Source organism: Gymnoscopelus microlampas (genome assembly GCF_963454915.1).
Source record: "Gymnoscopelus microlampas genome assembly, chromosome: 9".
Classification (NCBI taxonomy): Eukaryota; Metazoa; Chordata; class Actinopteri; order Myctophiformes; family Myctophidae; genus Gymnoscopelus; species Gymnoscopelus microlampas.
The window spans coordinates 22,501,725-22,519,815 of record NC_139946.1 but is presented as its reverse complement, the minus strand read 5'-3'; the positions used below and the strand labels follow the sequence as shown (position 1 = coordinate 22,519,815).

Below are 18,091 nucleotides of genomic sequence, written 5' to 3'. Positions count from 1 at the left end.
ACACCCATAGCACTTCCACCTCTTTGAATTACACTACTCTTTGCAGTAAATGGTGCTCCATGGTGCATTATGCTAGCTAGTGCTTAAGAGATTATGCTTAGGCTGTACACTAAACGCAGCATAACAAAGTTTCAGACTACACAGTAAAAGCCTTTTCAGTGTACTCCCTGTAAACCCATGACTGCATGGCCCTGCACGGCTCCAATCTAGTGATTAAGTTCACTGACGACAGTGATAGGCCTGATCACTGACGATGAGAGACGCCTGCCGGAGAGAGGTCCAGATCTTGACACAATGGTGCCAGGAGAACAACCTGTCTCTCAATGTCGATAAGACCAAGGAGGCCGAAAAGAGGGAACGCCCCCAACTACATCGATAGCGTTGCAGTGGAAAGGGTCAGTGACTGCATCCATCTCAGAGGAGATGTGGATAAGCACACCAGGCCCTTTCACCTCAGGTGACTGAAGAAGTCTGGCATGGGGCCATATATCCTATGGGCCTTCTACAGAGGAACCACTGGCGGCATCCTGACTGGTTGCATCATTGCCTGGTGTGGGACCTGTAATGTAGCTCTAAGCGCAAATTCAATAAAGAAGATCTCTGAGTTGTCATTCACAGCTACTGTAAGTGTGTGCACTTCTAGCCAATCTGCAGTCAGCCAATCAGGCAGTTGGACTCCGCCTTTAAATATAACTGCCTCACTGCTGTCATTCTCTTTCCAGCATGTAACAAGCAACCCACCTCCATCCCCAAACTCCACCATGCCTCAATCGTCTACAGTTGAGAAGGAAGGAGGTTCTCTGCACTGCCACCACCAGCGTCTAGACTCCAGGGTTCTCCCTATTCAGCATATCTTATACATATGTACGTTGCATATGTACGATAAATGTTAACGGAGTCTAATTGCCAAATATGTTTATTGAATAATAAAATGTTTTATTCAATAAAATTCTCATTTACAACAACTCGATCTCTCTCTTATTGAACTGACCTCATCCACAAAGCACTGCGGACAGAGGGTTGTGCCAGCCACCCTGGCTGTGCCGCATGGCAAGCGAGGGCAGTAGGCTCTGAAAAACTTAAAGGCGGGGTGCCGTGATTTTCAGTGATCCCCCCCCCCCCTAAAACATAATCATCAGGTATTATGGTTATACTAGGAGGAAGATTTTTTTCAAAAAAGTGTACAGAAATTGTTAAAATTATGTTTTTATGTGGACACGCCTCCAGTTCATTAAGTATACCTGGTTCTCACCTTAGCACCTCCTCCACCACCTTAGCACCACCCACATGTCCTAGTCCCTCCTCCTCATGCCCTCACCTGTTGTGTTATGATAATGAGGGGGAGGGTATATTTTTACTATGTCACTAAAGGACTGTTTTTCTATTGGCACGTTTGACCCTCAAGGTTTCAGCCTCCAGGTAGAAACTCAAAATAGTCAGAGAAGACATAAAACACCATAAAACACCACCAGGGGGCTTAATGAAGTTCTATCAACCTCATAGACACATGAAAAACAGAAAAAGTGCAAAACCATGGCACCACCTCTTTAAGTTCATGCCATTATTTACATCTTGCAGTGGGTGTCATAGGTCCAGCTTCTATTGACCTATGATAACTTGTCCAGTTGCTGATGACCACCAGAACACAAGCACCTGGTAAATACAACTTGGTCACACGATACTTTTCCAACGTCACCTACCTTGATAGTTAATAACAATAAAAACCTACTCAGGACCATATATGAAACACTGGAAGGTTTCAAACTTCAATAGAAGGATACAGGAATGGTGTTAGAAATACCAATCATCAGTTCGGGGCTCTCCCCAGGCTGGCAGAGGGAGAGTAGCGCCCAGGATTAAAAAAAAGAAAGAAATACCAATCATAATGAACCACATTTATTGTGAATGGGTTCATTTAAGACCAAGGCATTCAATTCAATCAATCAATTTCAAGTCATTAACACACAACCATCCTTGATGGATAGGACCCCCACATAGGACCCCCATCCCCAACCAGGGCTGTCTTCTCTAGGCCTACATACAGTTCATACAGTACATACAGTTATTGTAGCCGCATACATACATACGGTACATATGTGAAGGGGTAGCTACACGCTACAGCATGTCACAAAAGATTACTCGATATCCAGATTTATGGGGATTTATTGAATCTCTGTATTCCAAACTGTTCAGCTTCGTACATGTTGTGGTTCTGACAATGAAACACATACAGTACGTGTATGTATATGTCAATTAAACATGTACATACATACTGCACATCAACATTATAACTGAAACATTCAGTGCTAAACATCAAACATAATATCAAACAATATTTAGTTTAGCCACACCACAAACACTAAAATAACATATAAACTCACCCTTTGAATGCACACACAAATGGTTTCAAAAACTGGAGAAAACATGGATTTAAAACAAAGACATAAGGTTAGGGTTAAAGGCATCTTCAGTACCACTACAAAAAATACTAAAACAAAGGCACACACAGGTGGCTCTGTGAAGGCAATCACCAATTAAGCTCAACAATTTCCACCTGACATTGTTGTAATCCCAGGCCTTTTTAACAGGGACTGTGAAGCCAAGTCTCTGTTAAGCATAAAAAGTCTGGATTTGATTCATATAGAAGATGTTGTACAGTAGATGTCCACTTTTTGGGAATAGCCCTTAAAATATTCAAATGTCTGCCTATAGACAGTCCTCGTACAGTTTGAATAGTTTGATTATACAGAGTTTAGCCTTTGCACATGAACCATGCCAAGTCTCTGGTATTAAAAACATCCAGATTTGATTCCTAGAGAAGATGTTGTATTTGTAGTGAAGTTGTGGGTCACTTTTAGCACTTTCAATATTCAAATGTCCACATAATAGTCCACTTGGTTTAGCCTGAGGATCCCATATACAAACATGATTCACTGATTCACAATTTGAAAGCCGGGTTGATCTTACCTTTTTTATAGTTTGATGATACAGAGTTTATTCTTTGCACATCATGGTTCACCAATAGTGGTGCAGCACTTGGCAAGCTTATTTTGTTGTTTTACTTATTGAGTCACCGGAGAACTCACCTAATCTGATAAATTCATTAATTTTCTGTTCATAGCATTAACCTTACCCCAGTGTATGTTGGACGTCATTCAAGCCAGGATTGTGACGCAAATGTGATGATAAATAATTATGTTGATATAGTGCTTGCCAACCAAGGGGCAAGTCTTGGATATTTACGATGAGGCCAACACGGAAGCTTATGAATGGCCAGAGTGGCGCTGTTTTACCCTGCGCCGACCTGCGGTGTCAGAAAGAATTAATTTTAACGCAAGTAAATGGGTTTTTTGACAAACTTTAGACTAGATTTTCTTACCGTAATAAAAATTGTCATAAATTCTATATGCTTCCAGTCGCTAGTTTAAAGTCTCCTTTCAATCATCAGGATATGCGTTTTGCTAAATTATGGTCCCATTTATTTTAAAATTGACGATAAAGTAGGCTATTCTCTAGGAGGGGCGGGATGATTTGATTGACAAGCTACACAACCAATAGCATTCATTCCCTGCCCCCGCTCTTGATTGACAAGCTACCCAGCCAATAATGGTCTGGTCTCATTCTGCAGGATATGACGTGATATGACGCGATATTGAAAGATGGCGGACCTACAGTCTTGGAACAATCGGCTTCATTTTTGGTCTGTAGAAAGCAGGGGAGTGGCTTTGTCCATCTCATTTATACAGTCTATGTTGCCAACGTGTCGTCACCACGGGGGGCGTGGCATAGTAGCTGCAGACATACTGGTGGGGGTCAATGTTAAGTCAACCTGTTTATACCCCACCAAGATGTCCATGCTACCCAATGACACTTGTTGACGCCCCCTTCAGGATTTTTTTGTTATGCACTATAGATCCTCAGCAATTAGCCCGGGATTACGATGCCCAATCCCTGCAAGTAGTGTTGCAAGCAGGTATCCAATACGTTTCCACAGCATTGTATGACTTAAGTTTGGTGTGTTTCTCATTGGAAGTAGCATTTGGAATGATATATTTTCACTTGTCCATTTTCGAAAACATTGTGATGTAAAGCAAAATGTCTAACAGGTAGGTCTGTGCCCATATATCTTCAGAACAAGTGAACACTAGCTGTTTGAAAGAGATCCCTGTGTATTGGGCTTGGTTGGGCATGTTTTCATGGCCGCAATGAATTCACATCAATCAAAACAATAGAGGGTAATCAGTGTAGCAATGTTAGAATTAAGCATGTTGCATTGTCACCTAGTTTGTAAAACAACATTGGAAACTATTTTGGAAGCAAGTGAGACTACATCCCATAGCTAGGAGGGAATACTGCTCTGCGATTGTCTACTTCGTTGTTAGGCCAAATGGGATCTCATAGCGTTCCCGACTTGCATCGTTCCCGAGTACTGGTCTAGTATACAAGTAAAAGTCCTGCATTCAATATACTTAAACTACCATTATATAAAAGTACCCATTATGCAGAATGGCTCATTTCAGAGTCATTTTGATTGGACTGTAATTAGCAATGCATTAATGTGTTCACCGCTTTAATGTTGCAGCTGGTGGGGCTGGTTTTAATTACTTTATGTCCTGCTGGGTAGCTTAACCCCAGAGTAAAAAATATTTATATATTTGACTCGTGATGAGATGTAGTGCAGTAGAAGTATAAAGTAAATACAGAAATACAGTATGTACTTTATACTTTCCACCACCGTGTGATACTTCTTCCTTTTCCTTTTATATCCATGCATAATGATTTCTCTTTCACAGTACACTTGTGTAAAGTCAACTGACAAATTTAATTGAACTGGATTAAACAGAACTGAATTAGAAGCAATTGGTTGAATTTGCAGTCCATTAGTCATTATGTTGCCATGCTGATATTCGTCCTGCGTCCTCTGACTACGCTGGATTCAGTGTTGTCAACAGTAGCAAGTCCTCTTCAGTTCAGTCACAAACAAATAAACAACACTACATCCAACCCATCCACTGTTTTCTATTTCATGAGACATTTTCTTTTTTTCAGTTTGCATGCTTCTCTGAAGGCCAGAGCCCTCTCGAGCAAACAAAGCCATCTATGACATCACTACCGGGCCCCACTTTACCATCAAAACAAACACATTGGTACCCAGAATAACAAACAACCAGATAGATAGGACCGCTATTTCCCTTCCATCACAGTAACAGGATTGTTGTTGACTGACACAGCCTGTGAACCTTCTGCTATATGGGTATTATAACAAGGTGTGCACACACAAGAACATTGCATGGTGAAAATGATACAATAAAAAGGTATAGAGATCATTGCTCTACCTTTGGTCATACTTCCAGGCCTTTCCACAATACCGTATATACTATAATATGGGGTGTGTGTGTGTGTGTGTGTGTGTGTGTGTGTGTGTGTGTGTGTGTGTGTGTGTGTGTGTGTGTGTGTGTGTGTGAGAGAGAGAGAGAAAGAGAGAGAGAGAGAGAGAGAGAGAGAGAGAGAGAAAAAAAAAAAGCGTATTTCACAGACTACACTGAAACAGTCAATTGATATTGCGGACTAATGCAGTCTATTGCGTATTCTATACCTTAACTCAGGATTTAATTATAATTTCTATATCAAATCACAGAGAATTAGGGTGCAGCTTCCAGTACAATTCAATTGTACAGGTTAAATGAATTTAAGAAAGTTAACTTAGATTGACTGTGACATCACATTAGGTCCAGCCAATGGACATATTGGACATAATGAAGTTTTGCATTTTAAAGGAGCCACATTCATCAGAGGAATATCTGATCTGCTCCTATCAATAATGAACACCTCAAATGAGCCAACTGCATCTATTCTTATCCCTTTAGTAATCATCTTTAAATTCACTCACAGATGTTCTGGCATCACTTCATTAACCACGCTCTTATATGAGAGGCTGACGAGATGCATTAATGAGATTTATGACATTATAAGAATTTAAAGGCCCTGTCCAGGGCGGCTATTTCAGTAAATGGCCAGCGGTGAGCCCATTACACATGATGACAGGTCCTAATTGAATTATGGGACATGCTGATGTCACAGGTGCCAAAACAGCCACATGGCGAACACAAGCCAATAGATTTTGCAGCAATAACTAGGTCAACAACAAAACAATTGTGTTTGAATGATGGTAGCCGTTAGAGAGTTCTCATAACACTTTGGTGGAGTGATTCAGCCCCCTCAAAAGCCATTAACCAAAGCTTGACTCTGTTACACAAGCACATTGTTAGCACAATGACTTCTGTTGCACTGTAGCTCGTGCTAAAGCATTATCGTGAATGAAACTGTTGGATATAAATCATATAAATGAGACTGGGAGTTATATTACTGGGCAGTTCCCAGCTGTGAAGGATGGTGAATATGATGAAGTATGCCGCTGAGAATTAAAACAAAAACCTCCCCAGACAAATAGGTTAAAGGTTTAAGAGAAAAGTTTTACTTTCAGCCATAGGCCTTTAACCACTTAAACCTACTTTGTTTACCAGTGTATAGACTCCATGATGGGTCTATACTTGGTGTGCTCCCTTTCCCCCTCTACTAAATGGCTTTACCGAAAATAAAGATCTACAAGGTGTCACATTGCTCACCATTGTGAGGTTGTAGATCTGCTATTTTTATGAAATGCCCCAAAATAGCGATGCTAGGTGGTTAAAACTATTCTGGCAGACTATTAGCCACAGTCTGTCAGAGCGGAGAGAGGGATAGCAGCAGAAAAATAATTTACAGGAGCATGGTCCAGTAGGGTCTAAAAATAGATTCCGGTACTGAAATGTACATTCAGTATAATGTATAATCTCTGAGCATGAGTTAGCAATTATTATTGACTGATAAAAAAAACTCTGAGGTGATTAGAACGTGAAAGACGTGTACCAATATTGATATATTGGTATATACATTCATTTTCATGTGTTCTAGTTCACAATGTGGACAAGCAACAAAGGGCCTAATAATCATGCTGATCTGCTTGCCAGGGGCTGGATTTTGTTTCATCTGGCGGGGCACAAAGCATATCAAAACACTGTTGATGGAAAGGACTGCTGAGCTGCCGCATTTCTGTCTCATACAGCACATGTAATATTCAGTGTTTATGGGGATGGATGGATTGTGTGTAGGGACCATGCTTCAAATCAATAAACAACAACTAGTGGTAGCCTATACCAGTGGTTCTCAAACCTTTTCATGCCAAGGACCCCCAAAATGATATGTATTTGGCCGCGGACCCGCATCTCAAATATTTTGTTCCAGGGACCCCAGGAGCAAAGATTTGAGTTACAAATGTTCGCTTAAAAAATACATATTCAAAGGTTTGCACAAATGTTCTGAATTTTTCAAAAATAGCAGATCTACAAGCTCATAGCCGGCACTCGGTGCCGCGCTATGAGCTTGTATATCTGCTATTTTTGAATAGCCAAAGTGTAAAAGGTTAAAACTATTTTGATGCTATATTAACACATTAAGCTGGGGACCCCCTGGAAGCACCCCAAGGACCCCTGGGGGTCCCCAGACCCCACTTTGAGAACCAATGGCCTATACATTGTGTGTAATCCCATTCTTGCTCCAAACAGCATTAATGTGTGTGTTGTATTCTACAAAACATCCACTATCTTTTCCCATCAAATACATTTTCAGTGTTAACCACTTGAGCCCTATATCCAATGCGCTTTACATAGATTGTGCATTACATTCACCCATTCACACACACATTCACACACCGATGGCAGAGGAAACCATGATGCAAGGCACCAACCTGCTCATCGGGAGCAATTATGGGTTCAGCGTCTTGCTCAAGGACACTTCAACACTAACTGGTCACGAACTGGGAACCGTGAGGCCGCTCTACGGGCCACTCTACCCCTGAGCCACTGCCGCCCCTACACACACCGTGTGTGTGTGTGTGTGTGTGTGTGTGTGTGTGTGTGTGTGTGTGTGTGTGTGTGTGTGTGTGTGAGATTGCTCAAGGCACTAAACAGAGGCACCTTACATTGTGCAATTGTTAATGTGTTATGTTTTTTTGCACTACTGTATTTTTACTATTTCTATTTCTATTGTATTAATATTTCTGTGCTATTTTTCTTGTTGATGCAATGAGGAGCCAAAACCCAAGAAGTATACTTTTATAGGCTGTACAGGGATAATGGGAGTAACTAGAGAATCTTGAATCTTGAGTGAACTTAATTAGAGATAGAAGAACATTTCATGCTATTGTCACCTTGAAAATACAGTATGTTATTTGCATAATTATTGTTATGTAAGCCCAATGCTTTAGTCTACTAATTGGACAGCTGAGAACAAAATAGTACCCACTAATGTGTTTATCAATGGGACAGGCTTGGTGCTTTATGCTGGTATAATGTGTACAGTGTAATGTGTACCCCCCCCCAACATGGAATACATTGCATAATTAATTTACGTCATTATGCAAATTGAGGAGTGGTCCATAACTCTATCTATTCTGTTCCATATGGTTAAACAGAATAAAACAGATGCTTTACATATTGCATTAATTACCTCACAGACATAGTACACATGATTAATTTGGAGCATGACCATAGCCTTGCACACCAATCCTTTGTGAACTAGACCTGATAGTGAAATCTTCGAGGTTAAACTCGGAGTTGCTGCAAAAAAAAAGGAGAATTATCAGGGTAAAACACTGATGAGGATTTTATTGTGTTCTGTAGGCTACGATAAGAGTGCTGCACGGATGAAGCCTTTACTATGTTATGTCACTTGCCAAAAAGAACAGATCTAGATCAGTTCTTTATTGCGAGCGACACCGTCGTAGTCCGGAGTATAAAGATGCTTCAGAGATGTATGTGTGCCTCTTTTCAGTGATGGAAAAAGTACTCAAATTTTTTACTTAAGTAAAAGTATCAATTCTGCAATATAGCAATACTCTATAGCCTACAAGTAAAAGTCTGGAATTCAAAATTTACTTGAGTAAAAGTAGCCTACAAAGGTATTGGTATCAAAATGTACTTAAAGTAGGCTACCAACAGTAGAAAGTATACTCATTATGCAGAATGTCCCATTTCACACATTTTCAAAATAGCAGATCTACAAGCTCACAATGCATGGCATCATGATGCATTGTGAGTGGAGTAAAAAGTACAATATTTGCCTCTGAGACTAAGTAAAAGTAGGCTACTGAAAATTGGAAATACTCCAGTAAAGTAAAAGTACCTCAAGATTGTACTTAAGTACTTGAGTAAATGTACTTAGTTACTTAACCACCACAGCCACTTTTAGGAACACGTGAGCCACGGAGGAGGCACCAGAGAGGAGCGGGAGAGGAGAGAGGACGGAGGGCTGGGTTAGGGGGAGTTGGCAAACAAGGCAGAGAGTAGGCTACACTATAAGAACAGGATGAACACTCGCTGTTCAGTATGGAAAGGTTTCACCCCTTTGGAATCGGCAAAAGCAGCAGCACTTCTTCACAAGCTCACGTCAGAATCGCGCAGTGAAGAATCTTCGAATTGAAAGTGCACTCTCTCTCTCTCTCTCTCTATCTCTCTCTCTCTCTCTCTCTCTCTATCACTCTGCTGCTGTTTCGACTGGCAGTTTTCTATGACACGCGGAGGGGGGGAAAAACCTTTAGATGGCCCAAATCTAGTAAGTTCAGCACTTAAGGCGAGGACAGCTCCACTTCGGAGCAGCCAGAGAGACTGAAACATTGATGCGCTCTTTGCGTATAGCCGGCTATAATGTGAACATTTGCAGTGTGCTGCCTTGTGCACTGTAGCTATATCTCGCACAAGCCTGGAAGAAGTCTAAAACATTTACTCCCGGGTGAGATCTGCGATTGGCTCAATATGTACCAGGGGCATTTACAGGTAAGGATCTAGTTTGTTTGTTTTTTGCATGGCAAACAATTTCCATATTGTGCTTTACAGGTCCTATAACACAATGACGTGAATCGGGAGCACACTTCTTAATCAAGTGTATAGTTCACGCCAAGGACATTTTTACACGAGGGATATGTAGGCTATAATCTCACTGCAATCAACTAACTGCCAGCTCTAATCAGAGTCATACTTTATTAAGACAGGCAGCACCGGACTGGTAATTGTGATCTGAGAGCTGATAGGCTTAAGCAGTGGTTTTCAACCTTTTACATAGGTCCATTATTTATTCGGCATTTGAGGAGATTTTGCCTCTCAGAACCCAAAACTTAGAATATTTTGTTATTGCTGGATAAGATTTTGTCCGCAATTCGATTCTGTATAGGAGAGATAACAGGCAAACGTTGATCAAAATAACAATTCTTTAATGAGTAGGCTAGTGCAGATGTTTAAAAATAATCTTACTCTTGAGAGCGTAGAATGAAACCAAGTGGACCCGTAAGTGTCCATTTGGTGTCATCTTACACTCTCAGGAGTTAAAGATCTGTAAGGGTCCATTTGGTTACCAACTCTCCATCATTTAGCTGGGGATGACCTGGAACCCCCTCAAGGAGCACTGGTGGTCCCCGGACCACTGGTTGAGAACCAGTGGGCTAAAGTGGGATTGTGAAAAGAGAGTGTGCGCACCTTTGGGCACCTGGGCTTGCTTGAGTGTGCATGTGTAAACAACATCATCGTGTGTCATATCATTTACTGTCACCTTGACCACCGTGGCACGGAGGAAACCTTATAGTTGTCCTGTCTCTCTACATAATAACGGTGCTTGCTCCACGTGATGGCACGGCTGTGTGGACGTGTGACGTCGGTTGCCATTACTGTAAACTAGGCTATAGAGACTGATTACTTCGCAAATAGTGAAGCAAGTGTTCAACGTCGAGAGAGAGAGAGAGAGAGAGAGAGAGAGAGAGAGAGAGAGAGAGAGAGAGAGAGAGAGAGAGAGAGAGGGAGGACTGGCAGTGATGAAAGCAAAACTAAAACAGTCAGCACTTTCAAAAATCAATGGGATATCCCATTCATATCCCATTCCAGCATTCACAACAAATGGACCTGTTTTGGCTATAGTTGAAACATTCCCATTGTGGCTGCTGAGTAAAAAGACACTGGTGAACATCCTGCTTTGTTTTGTCAATATGCACTGAATGTTTTGTGCTACAGTCATTCACTTGATGATGATTTGTGATGTTACATCACATTTTACAAAAGGAATCATCATCTGATATAACTGAGAATTTAGAAAAACGAATATAGAATTCATGAAAAGGTTGGTTCTGTCTGGGCTAACCATTTGGCTTTTTAGCCCTTTTTCTCCCTAATTTAGCTGTTATGCCAATTGATTCCTCCCCATACACTGTGTATTGTCACTGCTGTTGGATTCTACTGGCTCACCGGAGTAGCCCCCACAGGGAGGCCCGGTGTAGAGCCTTCATCCTACTCCTCCCGCGCAACACTCCCCACTGACAGGTGCCACCCCAGCCCGTAGGAGTAGCCTATGTGTAGTGACAAATATCACCCTCCCTGCACGGCTTCCCTCCCCAGAACACAGGCCTATATGCTCTCGGCAAAGCCGGATGCACCGCAGTGGATTTGAACCCCCAGACTCTACTTTACCAGTGCACCACCCGAGTGCCCTGTCTGGGCTCGCTTCAACATGGTACTGATTCATGTTGTCTAATATTGGGCTTTGCCGAGTTCAATTGCTTGGTGTTTGTTCAACCATTCCCAAAGTTACATTTTATTTGTCTCTGTGAAAGACAGTCCATTTGATGATACATTATTACATTTAAGTCGTTTTTTAATCATCAGTACCTAAGACAGTGGTTTTCAAACTTTATCTTCATGTCACAGACCCCCAACTTGACTTCCATTTTGGCCATGAAACCAAAAGTCTCCAGCCTTTTGCTCTCCAGCCTGGCGGAATCAATTAAATTGTCTAATTGTCATATTTGAACAACAAAAAATTAATGGATGCATAGTCAAAGTGATATTGGTGATATTGAAATATATTTAGTCACTCAATAATGTTTTGTATAGTAATAATTCAAGGTGAATTTACTTATGATTAAACTACTTCCAATGGCTCGGGTCTCCCTAGGGGTCCGCAGACCCCACTTTGAAAACCACTGCCATAAGACGTGTTCATAGTTTCAGCATTCAGCATTCAGCATCCAAGTATGATGAATGTACAGGAATGTGTGATGGCCTTGGTGCAAGAACATATCAATTACCACTCTCATGCAGAATACAATACATACCACAGGAACACACAACAATGCTCTGAAGTTCAAGGCTGGAAAACAATTCAGCCCGCTTACCTCTCTACAGACGTGCCGTGTCCTTCGACATAGAGATGTACAGCAGCACTGCCATGTCGTTGAACACGGTGAGGTTGAAAAACAAAGAACCATATTGTCCGTATTGAATATCCTCTGTATTTCTGAAGAATGTGCCTCTGTCACCCCGCTCTTATATGTGTGAGCAATGTGTGCAGTAATTGTGAGAGTATGTGTGTGCAAGCTGTTCTCACAGATATATCTGTCAGTATCTGCGTTATAAAACCTTTTTCTTTACAGAACATCATTCAGAGAAAAAGATGCTTGGGGTAATTTAGAAGTTGTTATATTTGTGTTTTCTGTTCTGGTAATCAGAAGGTTGCCGGTTTGCCATCCCAACCTCACCTGGTCTGTGTGTCCCTGAGCAAGAAACGGAGCCCTTCACTGCTCCCCTTGCACCCTATTAATGGCACATCCCCACTGCTCCTAATAGTTTGGTTAAATGCAGAGGACAAATTTCACATATGTAGAAATGTACAGTGACAAATACCCCCCAAAAAACAACTAAATTAATTAATTATTATTAATAATGATAATAGGAGTAGTAGTTGTCAGTGTTTGATAATCATATTTCAGACACACACACACACACACACACACACACACACACACACACACACACATATATCTCTTGTAGAGTGGATGTGACACACTCTATTGCTGCACTTCTTATTCCTGAAATAGTTTAGTCTGATTTTTGCAGGGACTTGTTCAGACACTCCAGGTCCACAATCACTTCCAATGCCAAAAGAAGTCCAAGCCCAATTGTACCCTTTTCAAACCTCTTTGCAGCCGCCACTTAGATCCATTTCACGCCATGTCCTCTAAGCTAGACAAAGCACTTTAATAATGAGTGCTGCTCTGGTAGCTTTTCCTTGCACCATCCACCTGGTCAGGCACAGTGGCCTATGTCATGTCATGTTCTGAACCTCTGCTATTGTTGCAAATACTGTTTGGCAAACAGTCTGGAATTTTCCAGACTGTTTGCTTAATATCCCCAGCTCATGGACCCAATGCAAGGCATCATGTACTGTATCAAGGGACCATTATGTTTGACCCCTTAAAACAGACATGTTTAGATTTAGACTCAAGTGAACATTCCACAGCCACTCGAACAATCCCATTTCCAATTGACCCAGAGACTTTATACAAACCATATCTAAAACATAGACTCAACAAAGATATCATGACTGCTATCCAGGGGTGTAGTGCTACTTTTAGAAGTGAGGGAGCGCATCTATATCGCTTTTTTCCCCTCTACACTAAATCTCTTCGGCCAAAAATAGCAGATCTACAAGCCCACAACCGTTTTGAGCTTGTAGATCTGTTATTTTTGGCTAATGTTCCCCCCAGAATTTGCATGCTTGGGTTCAAGTGGTTAATCAATTGACCAAAGCCCAATCCTATTTTTAGCGTCGCTCCCCTGCGCTCCCCCTCCACTACACCCCTGGTGCTGTCTAATGAATAACTGGACAACTGGTAGAGATGGATGGATAGTGCAATACTCCTGACAAGTACGGTAGTTGTGCCAAGTTAGATAGTCAACCAGATAGAGAACCAGGCAGTATCCTTGGCTTTGAACTTCAAAAGTTGTGATAGAGTTGCATCTTGCGAATCTATCAAAAGATTTGGCCTCCATAAGCCACATCCTGCCTAGCAAGGTACTATACTGAACCTACAGATCACGAGTCAAGACACCTTTGAGAAAGGTTACTAAGGATGTTTATTGAATGAATAAGAATAGACGAGGGGAAGGGGCCTAGGTTCCGGGAGGGTTGCTGACACAGGTGTCTTTGGCGAGGAGGTCGTTCGCACCGTCGGCCCGGCTTTGTGGACGGTGACCGCCCAGGAGGAACCTGAGAAGTGGGACAGTAGTGCTCATGATTTGTGTGTAGGGCAGAGCAAAAGTGTGGTTCTCCGCCTCCTGGACATCTGTTGTCCCAACTCCATTACAATATTTTGTCCAGGCACTTGATCGCTGTGAATGTAAGGGGGGTTGTTCCTTGAGTACTAACTGTGACCGCATATGGTGGGATTTATTATTCTGGTGGTGGTCAAAGCTAATAGAACTTTTTTTCCTTCAGTTCTTGAATCCCCATGAGGGTAACGCAGGGTCTGGCTTTTCTAACAGTGTACTTTTCTTCATGGTTTATGTTTTCACACAATGAAAAGAGATTATTCCTTTTCAAGTTGGGGCTTTAGTAAAGCCAATGATACAATGGCCTTAAAAGAGAGGACCGTATTTGCTTTTGAACTTCAATGCATTTGGGGTTAAGTTGGGGTCTTCAGTGTCGATAATACTAAGCAGGTCTACATTGTTCTTTACCTGCTAATCTCTCTGTTGCTTTCTACATCTGGATCAAATCCGTTTCCTTAGAAATACACCAACGTATACAATTAGTCACTCTGTATCAACTGCTGCATTTCAAAATACATCCACACACCGATGAGGCTAGTTAGTAGTTAGCAGAGTATTCATGTATGAGTTGAGGGCTTAATAGACTAATTAGTATACCTGTGCAACCCCATGTAACACAATGAATATTAACATTTTGCCTAGGCTTATAATTAGGCTTAATCATGTTGTTACAAGCCTAGGCCTCACCTGTGACCCTGCCCCCCTCTGTCTGAGCTACTACCAGGCTGGACCGCCTCTGTCATATGACTAAATAATACATTCTAGCATGCCATATGAAGGGAGAGAAAATGTATGGCTTAGTTCAGTGTTGTTGTTATTGTTGTTGACTGCAAATGAGCTATATTGTAAAAAGCTCCTATAATGTCCACTTTTCTTTTTTTTCCGTCATCCCAACTAATTTACACACACACACGCCAATCAGCAGTCAAGGTGGGACTTGTAACAGAGAACTAGAGCTGTTTACATTGGCTAGTAACTGATGGACAAAACATTTATTGCCAAACAAAAATAATCGCTAGGTACATTTCAGCACACGCTCAACATAGGGACAGGTTCCTACCGTCCTTACCCAGTTCTATGCCCTTGCTATTATCACTTAATTTTATGGGGATAATTTGGCAGCTAATGTCCAGTCATTGCAAACCAGACGCTTGGTCTGATGCTAATGGTCCCTAACCACACTGCTCACTTGCATACAGTAACAGACACATATTACTGCAACAACACTTTATCCTTGAAGTCGTTTTCAGTTGTGTGTACAGTATTTGTGCAAGCGTGCATTTGCAATTATGTTTTTAAGTAAAGTCATTTTTGACCATGTGAATAACACAAAAATCAGTCAGACCTATAGTAGCACTGCTACGGTATTTGTGTAGAATTGTGTAGGATGTTTTCTTATCTTTTTATCTTAGAGCACCAGATGGGAAGGGTTCTTCGTATTCTGATCCGAGTGTCAGATAAGTCCGAGAAAATCTGATAAATCTTTGAAGTATACTGTCACTGACATACAAACATTCTATAATTTCTTGTAAATTCTTCCATTTTAAAATATTTCACTTTGAGGATGTGACAGCGGTATGGAGGCTAGGGGCATAAATCACAGCAGGTTGTGGGTCTTGATCTATTGCCCCTCTGTGGCTTGGAATTCTAGATGAGGCTTACAGTACATGCTCCTCTTTATAGAACAGCAACACAACATAAGTTACGGAGGGTGCTCAATGTCTATAGTCCAGGGGCCAACACTGATATTCAACACAAATTGGTACCACCTAAGGTGACCGTAAAGTTTTTGTATTTTTGTCTTCCTACATGTCTCTAGTTTATATTTTGGTATGATAACCCTTCCAATCTTGTAGCTTAATGGCAGTTATCACTACCTACCGGCTAATGTATCCGGTAGGAGACACAAATTAGAATCTTTGTGTCTCCTACCCCGGGCATCAAATTATTGTGACAAAAAACAAATATATCCATGTATTCAAGGCTTCATGGGGTGTGCAATTGATAGAAAATAAATATTTTTTTGGGTGAACACCTCCTTTAAGTTTTTCAGGGGGACTCTCTACCCATTCAGCTATGACCACCCCAGACCGAAGGAGGGTCAACTTTTACAAGCTTATGGAAAGCAGTCTTTTTGCAAACACCAAAAATCTGAGAAGTTATCAATTGCACACCCCATGAAGCCTTGAATACATGGATATATTTTGTTTTTTGTCGCAATAATTTGATGCCCGGGGTAGGAGACACAAAGATTCTACTTTGTGTCTCCTACCGGATACATTAGCCGGTAGGTTGTGATAACTGCCATTAAGCTACAAGATTGGAAGGGTTATCATACCAAAATATAAACTAGAGACATGTAGGAAGACAAAAATACAAAAACTTTACGGTCACCTTAGGTGGTACCAAAATATGGCCTGGCCCCTGGACTACTAGCTGTTCCTTCTAGAAATAGACACCCCAGAATATCCATTCTCATCCTGTGACAATCTACAAGTCAGCAAAATGTGGCAGCTACAGAACTGTGCACATCCAGTACATGACAGATCTTTGTCAAGGAAGTTAAGAAGGGTCCCATATTTCCTCTGCCCCTTTTGTCATTGGTTGATGTCCTCAGGCGCTCCACTCTTCTATTTCACTATTCATAATAATCTCATTTTGTGCTTCACATACCTGTATGATATTCTGTGAGTGTAAACCTTGTGGTGTACTGTCATTTGCAGAGTTTTGGTGCCAATCTCAATATCACCACACGGTGAGCCACTATTGGGTGGATGTAACTTAAGGCCACATTTTGTCCTCATGGTTAGCTAGTATTGGGCTCAGCCTGCGTACTATCAAAGGTTGGCAGAAAGGTAGTGCCAACCTCCTGTCTTCCATTTCTTCAATCTTATTTTATAATGGCCATCAACAGTGCTGACCTTGCTACCGCATAACTTTGTTTAAAAATGTAATTTGCATTCCAGGCATACTCTAGTTATCCTGACTCCGCCAGATGGAAGAAGCTTGTTTCACACACTTGTTTCCCAATGTGAACTCAATACCGCCCCATCTGGCGGAGTGAGGTTATACTGTAGTTGCTTATGCAAAGCATCCAATTTAGTGAGTGTGGCATAGAGTAAGGAAGTACGAGATAAGATTGAGGCAGTTAAGAGAAAACCAATTTGCGGATTTGTGAATCGGTTTCAGCGCTTTTCCCTAGTGCATGGTTGTATCATTCAGGTACCAGTTAGTGTGACATTCCTGCATTACAGAACACACTGTAGACTATTTTACTTCAGCTAACATTTACATTTACTAGGATATTTCCAATATGAATGGGGTGCACTTCTGAGTGCACATCTCGACCAGGCCGGGTGGCCTACCCATGCAGGGCTGTGTAAGATGCAATATGTGACATTGCATGGATGACATGAGGCAGAACTAAAGCATGGGTGCCCGTGCCTTTGTGGTTGCTGCCCCCAGGCTCTGGAACAGCCTGCCCCTCCACATTAGATCTTCCCAGTCCATCAAGGTTTTACTTTTCTCTGGCTTTTTAACCACATCTTAGACAATCTTATTTATTTCATTTTGTGCATATGTTTTTTGCTTATGTGGACACTAGGGCATTCACTAAAAAGTCGACTTCGACTTAATTAACACAAGTCGACTCCCACCAGGAGAAGTCGAAGGTCGAATGATTTTTTTTTAACAAAAATAAATAAATATATATTCGATTTTGTTTTTAATAAATGTTTTTGCTCCATATGTGCGCGTGTACATAATGCAAATTATAGGATTGGTTATTGTCAAGGACAGAAGTGATTCTTTCCTTTTCCAACTGTGTTCCATTGGCAGTTCTCTTCTCAGCCATTAATTAACAAGCTCTTTGCAGCCGTGCCTCTGCCTTTGATGTGCCGTCC

General features: G+C 41.4%; 1 protein-coding gene across 1 annotated transcript in view; it reads left to right on the top strand.

Annotated features, from left to right (window-relative positions):
• Positions 1-9,851: 9,851 nt before the first annotated feature.
• The window catches only part of pex5la (peroxisomal biogenesis factor 5-like a), a gene marked incomplete at both ends in the record, with an annotated part of 136,449 nt that continues 128,209 nt past the window's right edge, over positions 9,852-18,091 (top strand). The window contains one exon of the mRNA XM_084066022.1: positions 9,852-9,872. Coding sequence (XP_083922148.1) covers positions 9,852-9,872 — 21 coding nt within the window. The remainder of the gene's footprint in view (positions 9,873-18,091) is intronic.